The sequence below is a fragment of the Doryrhamphus excisus genome, chromosome 5, assembly GCF_030265055.1.
Source record: "Doryrhamphus excisus isolate RoL2022-K1 chromosome 5, RoL_Dexc_1.0, whole genome shotgun sequence".
Classification (NCBI taxonomy): Eukaryota; Metazoa; Chordata; class Actinopteri; order Syngnathiformes; family Syngnathidae; genus Doryrhamphus; species Doryrhamphus excisus.
In genome coordinates, this window is record NC_080470.1 from 15,604,518 (window position 1) to 15,621,316 (window position 16,799).

Below are 16,799 nucleotides of genomic sequence, written 5' to 3' on the forward strand. Positions count from 1 at the left end.
GGGCGTGCCCGGAGGCAGGCCGTGGATGGAGTATATTAAAACAGACTGTTTGGCAGGAAGCACAAATCCAAGGGAATACAGCTGGAATAGGTGCAGAGTCTGGAAGATCTATAAAGTTTTCTGTGCGGGTTATCGTGTGTTGCTGCTCTGTAGAGGTCCATAACTCAATACAAAGGGTTGAAAAATGAGCGTAGTAGGTCCCCTTTAAATACAAATTGGATTTCTCAACAACAGGAAGTTCATTGTTTCTGCCAAAGCGCCAAAAAAGTGAGTCCTGACACAAACCAGGAAGCTAATAAATTGTGTTATTTTTGTAGCAAATCCTACAAAATAGAAGCATGCGTGATTACCTCGCACGTTGACTTCAGCTGTCGTCTTCTGCTCGCCGAAGACGCAACTGTACTCCCCGACGTCCTCAGGCTGGATGTTTCTGATGCTCATCTCAGCTATGTTCTCCTTCAGAGTCATGTGATACCTCCCTCCTTGATGGAGCTGGTCCTCCCCCTTCCACCACTGCACAGGACCCCCTGTCTTGGAGAGCTCGCATCGCAGGGTGACGTTGCCTCCCTCAGCAGCCTCCTGGTTCTTCAGACCCAGCTTGAATTTGAGGGGGATCGCTGTGAATGAGGGATTGGGTAATGTATCATTCTAATTCACTGCACACGTTCCTATATTTACATTTCTGGCTTACGTGTAACAGTGATGTTTGCTAAGGTCTTTACGTCGCCGTAGATGCAGCTGTAGACCCCGCTGTCCTCCAGTTGCATGTTCTTGATCATCAGCTCCAACATGCTGTTTCGGTTTTTGATCTGATACTTGAAATCATTCTTCAGCAGCTCTTGTCCTTTCCTCCACTCCACAGCAAGGCCAGGCTTGGACAGTTCACATGCCAGCGTCACACTGCTCTCCTCCTCCACTTTCTGGTTCTTCAACTTGGTTTTAAATGTGATGGGAGGCGCTGGAAATGCAAGTTATTGTAACAGCATGTGATTGTTTTTTATTGAGAACCAGAAGAACCGAGCGCTCACCTTTCACCACCAGCTCAGCAGTAGATTGGCTGTCTTTGGTCTTGCAGGTGTATCTGCCAGCATCACTCTCTTCCACGTTGTTGATGAAAAGCTGGGTGAGATTTCCCTCCTGCTTCATTTCATATTTATACCCAGGCTTCAGGATCACTCTTCCTTTCCTCCAGTCCACCGGCGCTCCAGGCTTGGACAGCTCACACCAGAATACTCCGCTGTCACCTTCTCTTAGCTCCAAATTCTGAACTTCTTGGATAAATGTGACAGGAAGCGCTGGGGGAAACCAACACATTACAATGTCTTCTCTGCACTAACCAGACACATGGTTACACATGGTTACACATGGTTACACATGGTTACACATGGTTACACATGGTTACACATGGTTACACATGGTTACACATTGTTAGACATGGTTACACATGGTTACACATGGTTACACATGGTTACACATTGTTAGACATGGTTAGACATGGTTACACATGGTTACACATTGTTAGACATGGTTACACATGGTTACACATGGTTACACATGGTTGCACATTGTTGCACATTGTTGCACATTGTTGCACATTGTTGCACATTGTTGCACATTGTTACACATTGTTACACATGGTTACACATTGTTACATATTGTTACACATGGTTACACATTGTTACACATGGTTACACATTGTTAGACATGGTTACACATGGTTACACATTGTTACACATTGTTAGACATGGTTACACATTGTTACACATTGTTACACATGGTTACACATGGTTACACATGGTTACACATGGTTACACATTTTTAGACATGGTTACACATGGTTACACATGGTTACACATTGTTAGACATGGTTAGACATGGTTACACATTGTTACACATTGTTACACATTGTTACACATGGTTACACATGGTTACACATGGTTACACATGGTTACACATGGTTACATGCTGTATAGGTCAGGGGTTTTGTTTTCAACAGGAGGAGAGTCGCACCTCAGACTCACTGACGGTGAGCCAATCCAAGAACTCGATAATTAATTAATTAATTTTATAATAAGTAAAACATTTATGACTGTATGATATGGTATAGGTATGCTCTGATCAATCGGCCACTCATCAGTATAATCCGATTTCTGTGAAAAATGCTTTTCAACACCGATTACATGAGCTTGCAGCCTGTAGCCATCAGCGTACTGTTTGGGGGATTGGCGGGGGGTCGTGGGGGAGCCTTGGCCAGGGGTTTGGGGGTGGGGCTGGCCAGGGGCTCGCAGACGACCCCTGCTATTTGCCGGTGTCTGGCTGGCCCCTTTGTTTCTGATCTAGTGGCGGTCTTCCTGCCTCCGGGGTCTCCTACTCGACGGGTCGGTGGGCGGATGGGAGATGTGGTGGGGTCTGCGTTGTGGCGGAGGGCAGGGCATGGGGGGGGCGGCATTCGCTTTTTGCGTCCGTTGTCGCTCCCTGGGCTGCCATGGTATTGGATGTTTGGCCGGGGCACGGTCCCTGCTCTTCTGGCGGTTGTGGGGGCTGTCTTGAGGCATGGCTTGTCCGCGGCTCTTGGTGGTCTGGGAGGGCATAGCTGACGCGATCTTTGGTGGCCTGTGGCCGGTCCTGTAGCCCATGGCTTGCTCCGGGCGGTGTTGTGCTGGCTTGCCCCGCTTGGTGGGTCGGTAGTGCGGGATGGGCGTATGGGGCCCCGGTCCTCCCTGCTGCATTGCACCACCTCACATACATGTAGAACCTTGGGGGTGGTCTGCAATTGGGGGTGAGGGGTTTCCTTGTGCTGCACTCCACTTTTAATGACTTCATATGATACATACACATACATACACCACATATAGGGCAGCCCTTTGGTGAAGGCCTATTTTTAATTGCACTATAGACACAATACCATTCCATTGTACACACAAGTGTGGCGGGCGGGACCGGAGAGCCTTCTGCCTACCCTCGTGATTGGCCGGCTGGCTGCTGGGGGGCGGCGGCTTGCTAGGGGTGGCCTGGGCTGCGGGATGATTTGGTCTGGTCTGCCTAGCCATCCTGGGGGTCCCGCTGGAACCAGCTGATGCTGGGGCTTGCCCTAGGGGCGCAGTTGGCGGTACTTCCCTTGGAGGGGCTGTGTGTTGGGGTGGGGCCTGATCTCGCTCGTGGGGACGGGGGCCTGAATGGTGTGTGGGAGGTGGGCCTTGGGGTCGGGCCTGCTGGGGGAGGGGGTGCTTTTCTTGTAGTTGCCCAGTCTGTCTTAGGGCTCGTCTGGGATGGTTCTCTGGTATGTGGATGGTGCGCTGCTGGTTCGGGGGGGTTGCCTCCTGGTGGATGCCGATTTATGCTATTGGTATGCTATTATTACAGTAATAATGATGTCAAGCAGTGAGATTTTAATTACTGTAACTGTATGGCTGTAATTCTGTTTTCTATCACGGGTCATGTCTTCATTGTTACTATTGCTACGGGTAAGTTGGACTGTTTCATTTCAGTGATATCATCTCCATTGTGACCCTTAGCCATCATTGACATTTAACTGATGCAGTCCTGTTTGTCACTGTTGTTGTTATGGGAATTGTTGTTGCTGCTGTTTTTGTCTTTCTCTACTTCTTTTCTGTGTCCCTTCTTGCTCCGGTCTGGCCGCTCCAAATTCGCATAACAAAGACATTAAATAATGCCAAATAAAATTTCATAGTACAGGGACGGTATAGCTCACACTGGCAGAGCAAATCTGTTTAGCATGTAAGGGCATTTAGATCAACAATACTATCTGCCCCAATGGCAAAAAATTAAATAAATAAATAATGAATTCGAGGTAGCTGGTCACCTAGCTAGTGACCGTCTCAAGTCGCTGCAGCATAAGAGTTGCACAATGTGTTGTTAACAATGAATAATAAGAGTTTTAAGGTGACTATAGGGGTGTTATTTCATAATGTTAAAAAACATATTCAGAAAGTCATGAACATGTTTTCTATGTTCTAACTACCAACATAATCCATTTATTGACATTTACTTTTCGCGGGTATGCTGGAGTGTATACCAACACCCTGCACAGGAATTACTTAATTAATTAATTAATTGTAGCTGGGTCTGGAACCAATTAAGCGCTCTAACTGAGGGATGACTGTGTAGTGCTTTTATTACATTTAATTACTACTTTTAGCTCGCTGACTGTGCTGAGTCTTATTGTCTTTGTGAAGGGAGCATTTTTGCTAAATGGGATCAGTTTAGATGACGCCTACCTCTTACTTTGATATCCGCCGAAGTGACGGCTGTACCAACAGAGCAGCCGTATTCGCCAGCATCCTGGAGCGTTACATCTCTGATCAGCGCCATGCACACCCTGCCCTCCTGCTTCAGCTGATATCTTCCTCCCTCCTTCAGAAGTTGAGCATCTTTCCACCACTCCACGGGGACTCCCGCTTTGGACAGCTCGCAGTGGAGCGTCACAGTGCTCTGCTCTACAACTTCCTGGTTCTTCAGCTTTTGCTTGAATGTCACTGGAATCGCTGAGAGGGGAAAATCCGATGAGGGATGGATGGAACGTGAAGTAGTACACAGTGAGAGGAACAGAAACTGGGGTTTTACAATTGAGATATTTATTTAAAAATAGTATATTTTATTTATTATTGTATTATCGCTCACCGGTGATGATAATGGTAGCAGTGCTTTTAATGTCTTCACAAACACAGCAGTAAAGGCCGCTGTCTTCAGGCTGACTCTTTCTGATGACCAGCTCCATGATGGAGCCTCTTTGTTTCAGCTGGTACTTCTCGCCGCTGGTTAGCACTTTGTCTCCTTTCATCCACTGAGCCGTGAGCCCTGCTTTGGAAAGCTCGCAGCACAGGACAACAACATTTCCCTCCTGCACTTCAACGTTACTCAGTCTTTGCAGGAATCTGACAGGTCGTTCTGAAGGGAAAACACCATGTGAGTGTCAAGGTATGCGCTTTGTATTGGATTTTTATTGCATTAACAAAGTTATTTGCTTTGTGATATATTCATTCATTCATTTTGTACCGCTTGTCCTCACGAGGGTCACGGGGGGTGCTGGAGCCTATCCCAGCTGTCTTCAGAGAGGCGTGGTACACCCTGGACTGGTGGCCAGCCAATTACACATCTAAACAAACAACCATTCCCACCCACATTCATACCTATGGACAATTTGGAGTGGCCAATTAACCTAGCATGTTTTTGGAATGTGGGAGGAAACCGGAGTACCCGGAGAAAACCCGGGAGAACATGCAAACTCCACACAGAGATGACCAAAGGTGGAATTGAACTCGGGTCTCCTAGCTGTGAGGCCTACGTGCTAACCACTTGGTCGCCATGCAGCCCCTTTGTGATATATATATATATATATATATATATATATATATATATATATATATATATATATATATATATATATATATATATATATATATATATATATATATATATATGTATATATATATATTTTTAAAAACCTCTTATTCGTATCAACTTTCATTTTTGTCTGTAAGGAAAATCTACTAAATGCTGATGTCATTTTTTTGTTGAGGTGCCCGAATATTGGCACCTGCCTAGTTTTGTTTAAATAATAATTGCATACTTTCTGTAAATCCTATAAACTTCATCACTGCGTTGGTCTGCTGTATCAGTGTTTTTCAACCTGTTTTGAGCCACGGCACGTTTTTTACATTGTAAAAATCTTGTGGCACACCACTAACCAAAAATGTTCCAAAATGTGACCACGACCTCACACGTGCATCAATAAGTCTATCGGAGGAACAAGGTAGGTGTTGCCACACGGACCAATATTACATTGCTCTGCCAGTCTTTACACCACAGACACTCCACAGTAGCCACGTTTTTACATCACCACTTTTTCTCTTTCCCAATCACCTTTCGGGAAACAATTGTATCCATGGAAAGGAATATTCCAATCTCTTGTCTACATGCACCGTGAAAATCAACCACAATAGTCAATAGGGCATGCCCAGTAAAACGTAAACATCAAGATCACGTGATACCGACTTCCCCGAGTTTTTCTTTCACTTGTTGGAATAACTCCGTATTGCCAGTTTTTCATCTGTCCAGTCTTGGAATTTAGTTTGAATCAAAAACAAACTTTGCTTAGTCCAGTGCCGATTGCTGGCCCCCATTTTTAAAAGTGAAGAACGACTGGATCTGCGTGTTACGTCATATCTGAGCATGCGCTGAAAGAACGCACCCGGGATCAATTTAAACAGGAAAAGATCAAATTCAATCTTGCTAATATTTTATAATTAAACTCAGGACATGTTTTATATTGATATATATTTTCTTTTTTTAATAAAACTGCACTTGTGAATAAAGTATAGAAGGGTTTAGATTCTGTTCCACAGATGGTGGTAATACACACGAAAGCTGCTTGCCAACCGCCAATAAACAACAGAAGAAGAAAAACACCACGAAGAAGAAGGCACCCTGACAACTTTCCGTTTGAGCGGGTACAAGATACCTCAATCAGATTGGTTAAAGGAATATTCCATCCCTGTTCAATTCTTTCCGTTTGAGCAAATAAACCAAAGTGAATTGGAATATTTGGGTCCATGTATACTATTGACATAATGGCTATTGACATAATATTGGCAAATGATGATTAATAAATGTTAATTATAAAAAGTGATATTAGATAATTCCTCACGGCACACCTGGCGGTTTCTCAAGGTACACTAGCGTGCTGCGGCACAGTGGTTGAAAATCACTGTGCTATATGATATATTTAACTGAAATGGCCGATCCCAACAATTTTAAGGAAAATCTTGGAAATTATCAGGGGTGCCCAACCTTTTTCACACCACTGTATTTCTATGCAGTCCTCACCATTCACAGCGACCCGCGCCGTCGTGCTCTCTTCACCACATGTGCAGGTGTAATCACCGGCGTCTTCCAGGGTGGCCTCTCCGATGGTCATCTCCAGCTGCAAATCCCTCTTTCTCATCTGGTACTTGTCTCCATGCCTGAGTACCGACCCTTCTCTCTGCCATTCCACTGACTGGACAGGTTTGTTCAGCGCACAACGAAAAAACACGCTGGTGCCTTCCGTTACCTCCTGGTTTGCCAGCAGCAGCGTGAAACGTGGCGGCAGGCCTGTTTGGTCAAGAACAATAGCAAAAATGCATGAAATTAGTTGAAAGTGGAGGACCAATGATGTTTAACCCTGTTTTAAAAAAGCTATCCATTTTCTAGAATACAGTCTTAGCTTGTTTTGTTTTTTATCTGTTAATTATTTGCATACGAACCCGGACTAAAATAAGTGATTTTGTTGCAGATCACATTTTTCGAGCATTGAGCGAACATCCCTAATTCACATTGGGGACACTAAAATCAGAGTATATTTACATTGTTAAATCAAATGATGAATCCAATACCAAAATACAGTAAACCTCGGATATATCGGATTCAATTGTTCCCACTGGTTTTGTCCGATATAAGCGAAATCTGTTATATGCGTATACCGGAAAATGTCCGTTTTACGCATATATCGGATTTATACGCGGTATATGCGTAAATCGGATTTTATCCGTTATAAAAAGGCACTTCCTTGACTATGTTTCCAATGTACCTGGACGTGCAGGCAACGCTGCAAACGCTGAAAAATGACGCCGTATAGCGGCCTGTCACGATTCGGCGAATCGGAGCGCCACGATGCGGCCATCCGATATATGCAAGGGAAATTTCATGGAAATGCATTGGAACGGGACTGGAGATTTTGTCCGAAATAGGCGAAATCCGTTATAAAAAATCCGATATATGCAATGAATTTTTATTGGAAATGCATTACAGAAAAATTGGTTCTTTTTTATCTGTCCGTTGTGAGCGAATTTCCGATATATCCGAGTCCGATATATCCGAGGTTTACTGTAGCTGTCAAATTATTAGATGATCCTTTAGTCATTGATTAATTGTTGCAGTTCTATACTCAATTAATCGAAACATTAAGCTTCAGATTAATCATCTATGAAAAGAACCCTTTGTTGCGGGCTTAGGCTCAATTACTTTTTTTTTCATAATTTGCTGGTGGTCCCACAACGTACAAGCTAGGATTTGCGACTGTAAAAATTCAAGGACTGGTGTGTCACCTTGGACTGTGAGCTCTGCAGTCGATTGGCTGTCCTTCGTCTTGCAGATGTATTTCCCGGCATCGTTCTCCTCCACGTTATTGACAATCATCTTGGTGTAAGGGCCCTCCTGCCTCATCTCGTATTTGCCTCCATTGCTCAGAAGCACTCGACCTCTCCTCCACTCCACGGGAGCTCCGGGTTTGGAGAGCTCACAGCATAAAACGCCACTGTCACCTTCCTTTACCTCCACATTGCGGAGTTCTCGTTTGAACGTGACAGGAAGTGCTGTTTTCAGTGACACATCATTAAGGTTATCATCTACATGTGATTGTTGTCGCAGGTTCTGCCGGTATAGTTTCACTTACATTTCACTTTGAGCTCAGCGGTGGTTTTTTCATCTCCTGTGATGCAACTGTACTTCCCTGCGTCTTCCACTTGAACGTTGACAATGGTCATCTCAGCCGTCTTCCCCTCCTGCTTGATGTGATATTTGCTGGACGACACCTCAGATAGCGCCTGTCCGTCTTTCTGCCATTGTACCGGGGTGTCTTTTTTTGACAGTTGGCAGCACAGCGTCACGCTTTTGCCTTCTTCTGGCTCCTGGTTTTTCAAGGTCACTTTGAATGTTGCGGGAACAGCTACAAGAAAATGTACACAAAGAAGAACACAGATATTATTCTGTGACAACGAGAGGTATATCCCATCCAAGGCTACAATGGGGACATGTCCTAAGACTGTACATAAGTGTAATGGAAAGATGGAGGTATTTTTCTGTTGTGAATAACAGTGCAGTGGATTTTTTGGGGCCCAAAAATATTGTATGAAATGAAATACAGACTTATGCAATCTATCTATTGTAAAGAGTACTTATTAAGAACAGTTATGGATTGTCATGTTTGGTAATTTCCTTTCATGTAAAACTTTGTTCTGTGTCGAGAAATTGAGTGTTGGTCATGGGTATGAATACCTTTGCAACCCATTGTGTATGTACGTATATGTATATCGATATATTAGGTCTGTCAATCGATTAAAATATTTGATCGTGATTAATCACATTTTTGTCCATAGTTAACTCACAATTAATCGCATTTACTCGCAGATGGAAATATGTTTTAATCTATAATAAGTAGGGGAAATCTCTTTGTGATAAACGATTTGATGTGCAACTACAACGATAAATGATAAACAATCAAATTTTATGTAAAGGGATATCAATTTGGGAACTTTGGAACATTATTTTAAAAAATACAGTCAGCAAGCATATTTTTGTACGACTATTTTTCTTTATTATTAGCATATTAGCTCTTAAACTCGCCCACAGACATTCAGCAAATACAAAATGTGAGCGAGTGAGACCTCTCACACTAACATGTTTTTGTGTATTTGTGTCTTATTTGCTCAAAATAAGATTTGTTTATTTATGATACTGGTTTTAAATTCCAAATGTTTGTGAGTAAAAAGCCCATTTAGGATCATTCAGAAAGGAATATTATTAAAGAATTGCCTCAATGCACCTTTCCTTCATGATATGTACAAATGAAAATACCTAAAACATCGGGGAATAGTCTTCAAACATTTCATCCAAATTGCAAACTAGTTCTGACATCCACTTTTGGTGCAACTTGGACATCAGTGTTGTATTCTGGGTTCACTAGGTGTTTTGGGTCTCACACCCTCACCCAGGTGACCAAGCCGGGTTGCTTAGTCTGAGCTTGTGTCTAAGTAGCTTTAGTTGTTCTCCACAGATCTCCCCGCTTGATCCACAGCCATCTGGATGCCTTTTCTGCTACGTCAGTGATGGCTCTTCTGTCCCTTCACTCACAATATCTTGAGTATTCTGATGAGAGACGGGCCTGCTAATCCTCTGCACCCGACCTCCATGGGGTTGCATCGGGTCCTCCATCCACTGCTTCGGCATTCGTCTGCCAGCTCCTCATACTTGGCCCTCTTCCTCTCAAAGGCCTCCTCCATCCGGTCTTCCCAGGGAACAGTCAACTCCAGCAGGACCACTTGCCTAGTTGTTTCTGACACCAGGACCATGTCTGGCCTGAGAGTAGTCACTGCGATGTTCTCCGGGAATTTGAGCTGTCTCCCTTGGTGGACTTTAAGCTGCCAAGCCCCCCTGCTTGACTCCGGCACTGCTTTGGCTTCTCCCCAGCCCCAACAAAGGCGATGGGCTGCTTTGTTGGTTGTTGGTGTTTACTGGTGGAGATTCCTGTGCTGATGACCTCTGCAATGACCCGCAGCACTTGGTCATGGCGCCAGCGGTAGAACCCGTCCCCCAGTGCCCTTGGGCAGCAGCTCAGGATGTGTGCCAACGATCCAGCACTCCGGCAGAGAGGGTACAGTGGATTCCCCACCAAGCCCCAGCGAAAGAGGTTGGACGGGCTTGGAAGCACATCGTACACCAACCGGATGAGGAACTCGATCCGGTGTGGCTCAGATCGGCATAGCTTTGTCCACGATATCTTCCAGTCAGCTGCTTCCTCCCATCGGGTCCATGCTCCCTGCTGCCGCATCCCGACTGTCCTAGCACAGCGAGCTTCCTCTACCCTTGCTCGGACCTCCTTCTGGATCAGCTGACGCCTTTCCTTTCCCTGGGCCTTGTTGAAGTGAGGTCCTCGGTTGCTCCCGAGGCCTGACCGTCCAGAAGCCACTGTTCCCACCAGCTCATTGTGTCGCAAGTGGGACTCAGCCTGGTCTACTGCCTCATGAGCCTTCCATTTTCTGCCCATTCGTATTTCTATGCCAGCCCAGGAGACTTTGATGTCACTGGAGTCCCTATACTGCAGCACCTCTCTTGCTCGAGTGACCATGAACTCCTCCATCAGACTACTGAAGGGCAATTTCAGCTTGTTGCTCCTCCTGTACAAGGCGATGCTCCTGAGGATTCGTGGTAAGCCCAACCACCTCCGCAGGGTGCAGCTGACCTTCCTCTCGAAGCCCTCGACTGTGGTCAGTGGCACATTGTAGACCAGCAGCGGCCAGAGTAGAGTGGCAGGATGTTGGTAGATCCAGGTTTTAAACTTGCCTAGTAATCCTGATTTATCCACTGCTGTCAGCCGATGGAATCTGGGTGCCTCCTAGTGAGAAGCAAACTGGTCTGTGACTTTCCCCTTCTTCACTACCAGAGACCTGGACTTGGCTGGCTTGAAGTCCATCCGGGCCCAGCTAATGAGACGCTCCAGGCCTTGAAAGATCCATCTACAGCCCGGGACTGATGTTGTAGTCACTGCCAGATCATCCATAAATGCTCTGATGGGGGGCTGCCGCATACCAGAGCTGGTGAGTGGGCCTCTGCGCTCCACCTCTGCTGGCTTCACCAAAGGCAAACAATATCACTGAAATGGTGCATCCCGTGATAATGCCCTTCTCAAGCCTATGAAATGCAGATTTTTTTGTTCGGGAAGTGACTCTCAAACTGAAGCAGCTGTAATAGTCCAGTATGAGGTCCTTGATCTTGCCTGGAATGTGGTGTCTGTTTGTGTGGGATAAACCCGTAGGCATTGGCAAGGTCAAGTCACAGGACTGCCAGGTCTCGTTTGCCTTCCCGTGCTTCCTGGATCAGTTGGGTGATTACTCCTGTATGCTCGATGCAACCTGGCACCTTTGGGACTCCCCCCTTCTGCACAGGGGTGTCGATATAACTGTTCCTCAGGAGGAACTTAGTCGTGCGCCGGGCAACCATAGTGAATCTTACCATAAAGGTAAGATTTGATGACTTTGAGTGCGAATGTCCCCCAGCCCAGCACCCCTGCTGCAACCCCACCCCCCATCGACACATCGAATGGACGGCCACACCCCCACTTTCCCCTCCTGCACACAGCCCCCCCACTGCTCAGCTAATCGGCCCAACCTCCTCACCAACATCCCCCCGCGCACAGCCCCTCTGCTCCAACCTGACCCTCACAACATCCCAGGTGAGAAACCAGCTCCGGAAGACCAAGGTGAGGAAGGCGGCGGGACCAGACGGCATCAGCTCCAGGCTCCTGAAGTCCTGCGCGGACGAGCTGTGCGGGATTGTCGAGCACATCTTCAACCTGACCCTAAAGCTGGGGAGGGTGTCACAGCTGTGGAAGACATCCTGTGTGGTTCCTGTCCCCAAGACGCCGCACCCCAAAGACCTCAGCTGCTACAGGCCGGTGGCATTAACATCCCACCTGATGAAGACCCTGGAGCGGCTGGTCCTTGACCATCTCCGCCCCCTGGTGGGTCCTTTGATGGACCCGCTTCAGTTCGCCTATCAACCTGGCACCAGGGTGGATGACGCCGTCATCTTCCTCCAGCATAGAGCGCTCTCTCACCTGGAGAAACCTGGGAGCACTGTGAGAATCATGTTCTTTGATTTCTCCAGTGCGTTCAACACCATCCAGCCAGCACTTCTGAGGGACAAGCTGGAGCACACAGGGGTGTTCCTGCACCTCACATTGTGGATACTGGACTACCTCACCAACCACCCATAGTATGTGAGGACACGGGACTGTGTGTCGGACACGGTTGTCTGCAGTACGGGGGCCCCGCAGGGAACGGTCCTGGCTCTGTTCCTTTTCACCCTTGACACTGCAGACTTTTCATACAACACACCAACCTGCCACCTGCAGATTCTCTGACGACTCTGCAATTGTTGGCCTCATCACAGATTGGGACGACAGGGAGTACAGAGGACTGACACAGGACTTTGTGGACTGGGGCCAGCGGAACTGCCTCCAGATCAACACGGGGAAAACCAGAGAACTGGTGGTGGATTTCCGCAGGCGCATCCACTCTCCTCCTACACCAGTGAACATCAGGGAATGGACATTGAGATGGTGACATCCTACAAGTACCTGGGTGTTCACCTCAACAATCGACTGGACTGGACTCATCACACAAACGCACTTTACAAGAAGGCTCTGAGCAGACTGCTCAGGAGACTGAGGTCTTTTGAAGTGCAAGGGGCACTCCTTAAGACGTTCTATGACTCTGTCGTGGCGTCAGCCATTTTCCAAGGAGTAGTCTGCTGGGGCAGCAGCATTTCGGTTGCGGATAGGAAGAGACTGGATAAGATCATCAAGAAGGCCAGCTCTGCCCTGGGTTGCCCCCTTGACCCAGTGGAGGTGGTGGGAGAGAGGAGGGTGTTGGCTAAGCTGTCATCCATGTTGTAGAACAACTCCCACCCCCTGCAGGACACTTTGACAGCACTGGAGAACTCCTTCAGCGATAGACTGCTTCACCCCAAGTGTGTGAAGGAGCGATATCGCAGGTCCTTTCTTCCTGCAGTTGTCAGGCTGTACAACCAGCACTGCTCCCAATAGACTTCCGTTCCATTCACCTCCGCTTATCCGGGTCTGGTTTGTAGTAGTCTGCAGCTGGGAAGCCCAGACTTCCCAGTTCCCGGCCACCTCCACCAGCTCAACCGGGAGCTCAACACCAAGGCATTCCCAGGCCAGCTGTGAGACATAATACCTTCAGCATGGGGCCTTGTCCCGGCTGGGCATGCTGGGAACACTTCACCTGGGAGGCATCCGGACTAGATGCCCGAGCCACCTCAACTGGCTACCCTCAATCTGAAGGAGCAGCGGCTCTACTCTGAGCCCCTCCCAGATGACTGAGCTCCTCACCCTTATCTCTTAGGGTGAGTCCAGCTACCCTACGGAGGAAACCTATTCCAGTCGCTTCAGTCGTATCCGTGATATCATTCTTTCTCGCCTTCCAGCTCAGCTCTCTTTTCACCATGTTTTTCATTTATCGCAGTCGGGTCTGGAAACAATTAACCGCTATGAACGAGGGACGACTGTAACTGCAAAAGTCACTCACACTGGCGTGAGCCTTGTGTCAGAACGTAAACCCAGAGAAAAGCAGGGGTTTGCCTCCCATCGGACGCCTCCCTGGTGAGGTGTTCCGGGCATGCCCAGCCGGGAAAAGGCCCCGGGGCAGACCTAGGACACGCTGGAGGGACTATGTCTCACAGCTGGCCTGGGAACGCCTTGGTGTCCTCCCGGTGGAGCTGGTGGAGGTGGCCGGGGATCGGGAAGTCTGGGCTTCCCTACTAAGACTGCTGCCCCCGCGACCCGGACCCGGATAAGCGGAGGAAAATGGATGGATGGATGACTCAAACATAAGATGACTTCTCAAAAAAAAGGTCATTGGTGGGTGTGAGTGACAGAAAGAAAAGCTTTGAGTACTTGGGAAGAAGTTGGTGGGTGCCAGCTGTTGGCAACCCATATTCAAGGGGGAACAATACAGTACTTATATTTGGGTCAGTATGGTATTTAAAGTACATACAAATGAGCCACAACAATAAAAACTCTGCCATACTGGCTAACATACCAATAACTTTAACTGTTGCCTTCGTCTTCTGGTCTCTACAGACACAGACGTAGACGCCACTGTCCTCTGGTAGCGCGTCTCTGATGGTCAGCTCCAGCACCGAGCCCCTCTGCTTCATCTGGTACTTGTCTCCATTCTCCAGCAGCTCACCAGCCAGCCTCCAGTCCGCAGCGACGCCAGGTTTGGAGAGCTCACAAGACAGCGTGACGTTGTGTCCTTCCTCCACTTGAAGGTTCTTCAGTTTTTGCTTGAAGGTGATGGGGAGAGCTGAGAAACAAGAGCAGTCAGCAGTTTTTAGGACCATTGCTTGTTCAGAGGAAAGTTAATGTCATTTATCCAGTATTTGTTCAATTGTGGTGTAGGACTACACTGGTTACTGGTTATTTGTACAGTAAACCTCGGATATATCGGACTCGGATATATCGGAAATTCGCTCACAACGGACAGATAAAAAAGAACCGATTTTTCTGTAATGCATTTCCAATAAAAATTCATTGCATATATCGGATTTTTTATAACGGATTTCGCCTATTTCGGACAAAATCTCCAGTCCCGTTCCAATGCATTTCCATGAAATTTCCCTCGCATATATTGGATGGCCGCATCGTGGCGCTCCGATTCGCCGAATGGTGACAGGCCGCTATACGACGTCATTTGCAGCGTTTGCAGCGTTGCCTGCGCGTCCAGGTACATTGGAAACATAGTCAAGGAAGTGCCTTTTTATAACGGATAAAATCCGATTTACGCATATACCGGATATAAATCCGGTATATGCGTAAAACAGACATTTTCCGGTATACGCATATAACGGATTTCGCTTATATCGGACAAAACCAGTGGGAACAATTGAATCCGATATATCCGAGGTTTACTGTATTTTATCTATAGCTTATAATAACTACCGTTCACAGTGACGGTCGCCGTAGTCTCGATGTTCCCACAAATACACGTGTAGCTGTCGCTGTCCTCTTCCGTTACGTCCAGGATCCTCAGTTCAATCAGCGTGTCTCTCTGCCGAATGTGATATTTCTCTCCGTTCCTAATGAGCTCCTCCCCCCTCCTCCATTCCACAAAGAGAGACGCTTTGGAGAGCTCACAGCGTAAAGTTGCAGTGCTGCCCTCCTCGATGGTCACATTGCGTAGCTTCTGCTTGAAGTTGAGCGGTAGAGCTGAGGAGCCAACACCAAGGAATGAATAAGACCACTTGGGCAAGATTCTGAAGCGATTGGTTCTGGTTGAAAGAACAGAATTTGCTACCGGTGATTTGGACAGTGGCGGACGTGATCTGATCTGCAGACAAACACTTGTAAAGGCCGCTGTCCTCGGGCACAGCCTTCCATATCAAAAGCTCAAGCGTTGTCTCCCATCTCCTCATCTGGTACTTCACTCCATTCTTCAACGCTTCTTGTCCCCTTCTCCATTCTATCGGCACTCCGGGTTTGGAGAGTTCACAACGCAGGACCACATTGCTGCCTTCCTCTACTTGCATGTTCTTCAGATGTTGTATGAACGTAACCGGAATGGCTGGAGAGCAAGAAAGAAAGAGCATGTTGGGAAACATGGACCTTTTAAAAGGACCTTTTGAAGTTGCATGGATTTTACCGTGTACTTTGAGGCTCGCTGTGGTGTGGTGACCTCTGCACTGACAGGTGTACTCCCCTGAGTCATCTGGCTGGAGAGCTCGGATTATGAGCGAATTGATGGTCTTTCTCTGTTTCATTGCATACTTAACTCCAGACCTGAGGTTCTCCACACCTTTTCTCCAGTGGAATTGGACGTCCGGCAGAGAGTACTCACAAGTCAGGGTAGCGGTGTCACCTTCTCGGGCCTCTACGCTCTGTAGAGGCTGCGTGAACTCAGCTGGGATGGCTTAACAGAGACAGAAATTGTGATGTTATTATTCCATATTCATAGTTGATTCTGGCTGACAAGCCTAGAAGATACCTTTGACGGTGACGACAGCCCTGGTTGTGACAGATCCAGCACTGCACTCGTATACCCCGCCATCACTTTGGGAAACCTCCCGAATAGTCAGCCGAGCCTCACAACCTGAACGACTTGTGAAGTACCTGGATGAGTTCCACATCAGGCAGCCATCTTTGTACCACAGGATGTGACATGGCTTTGATGTCACGCAGGACAAAACAAGGCCACCTCCTTCGATAGCCTCGCAGTCCTCCAGAGCTTTACAAATGGTTGGACGTCTCTCTGGAAATGTGAAGACGTGAAGCCAGTTAACTGCATGCTAGGATTTTTGGGGGGCTAAATCGATTAAAAATCCCGACCCAAAGTTCAGTCGCTATACCGCGGTTCAAATATCAGTCCCTCACTATTTCACCTTTTTTTCAAATAAAGTGATGGCTGTTTCATGGTTGACTATGACCTATGATTAGGTACAAATAC

At 47.2% G+C, this 16,799-nt stretch overlaps 1 protein-coding gene across 8 annotated transcripts in view; it reads right to left on the minus strand.

Moving 5' to 3' along the window:
* Positions 1 to 16,799, minus strand: part of obscna (obscurin, cytoskeletal calmodulin and titin-interacting RhoGEF a) — an 88,161-nt gene that overhangs the window by 57,373 nt on the left and 13,989 nt on the right. For all 8 annotated transcript variants that reach the window (XM_058074403.1, XM_058074409.1, XM_058074406.1 and 5 more), the window contains exons 15-27: positions 16,341 to 16,604; positions 15,999 to 16,265; positions 15,654 to 15,920; positions 15,299 to 15,565; positions 14,397 to 14,663; positions 8,453 to 8,725; positions 8,106 to 8,372; positions 6,847 to 7,113; positions 4,642 to 4,908; positions 4,239 to 4,505; positions 1,029 to 1,295; positions 692 to 958; positions 351 to 617 (exon numbers count right to left, since the gene is read on the minus strand). In XM_058074403.1, coding sequence (XP_057930386.1) covers positions 351 to 617; positions 692 to 958; positions 1,029 to 1,295; positions 4,239 to 4,505; positions 4,642 to 4,908; positions 6,847 to 7,113; positions 8,106 to 8,372; positions 8,453 to 8,725; positions 14,397 to 14,663; positions 15,299 to 15,565; positions 15,654 to 15,920; positions 15,999 to 16,265; positions 16,341 to 16,604 — 3,474 coding nt within the window. The remainder of the gene's footprint in view (positions 1 to 350; positions 618 to 691; positions 959 to 1,028; positions 1,296 to 4,238; positions 4,506 to 4,641; positions 4,909 to 6,846; positions 7,114 to 8,105; positions 8,373 to 8,452; positions 8,726 to 14,396; positions 14,664 to 15,298; positions 15,566 to 15,653; positions 15,921 to 15,998; positions 16,266 to 16,340; positions 16,605 to 16,799) is intronic.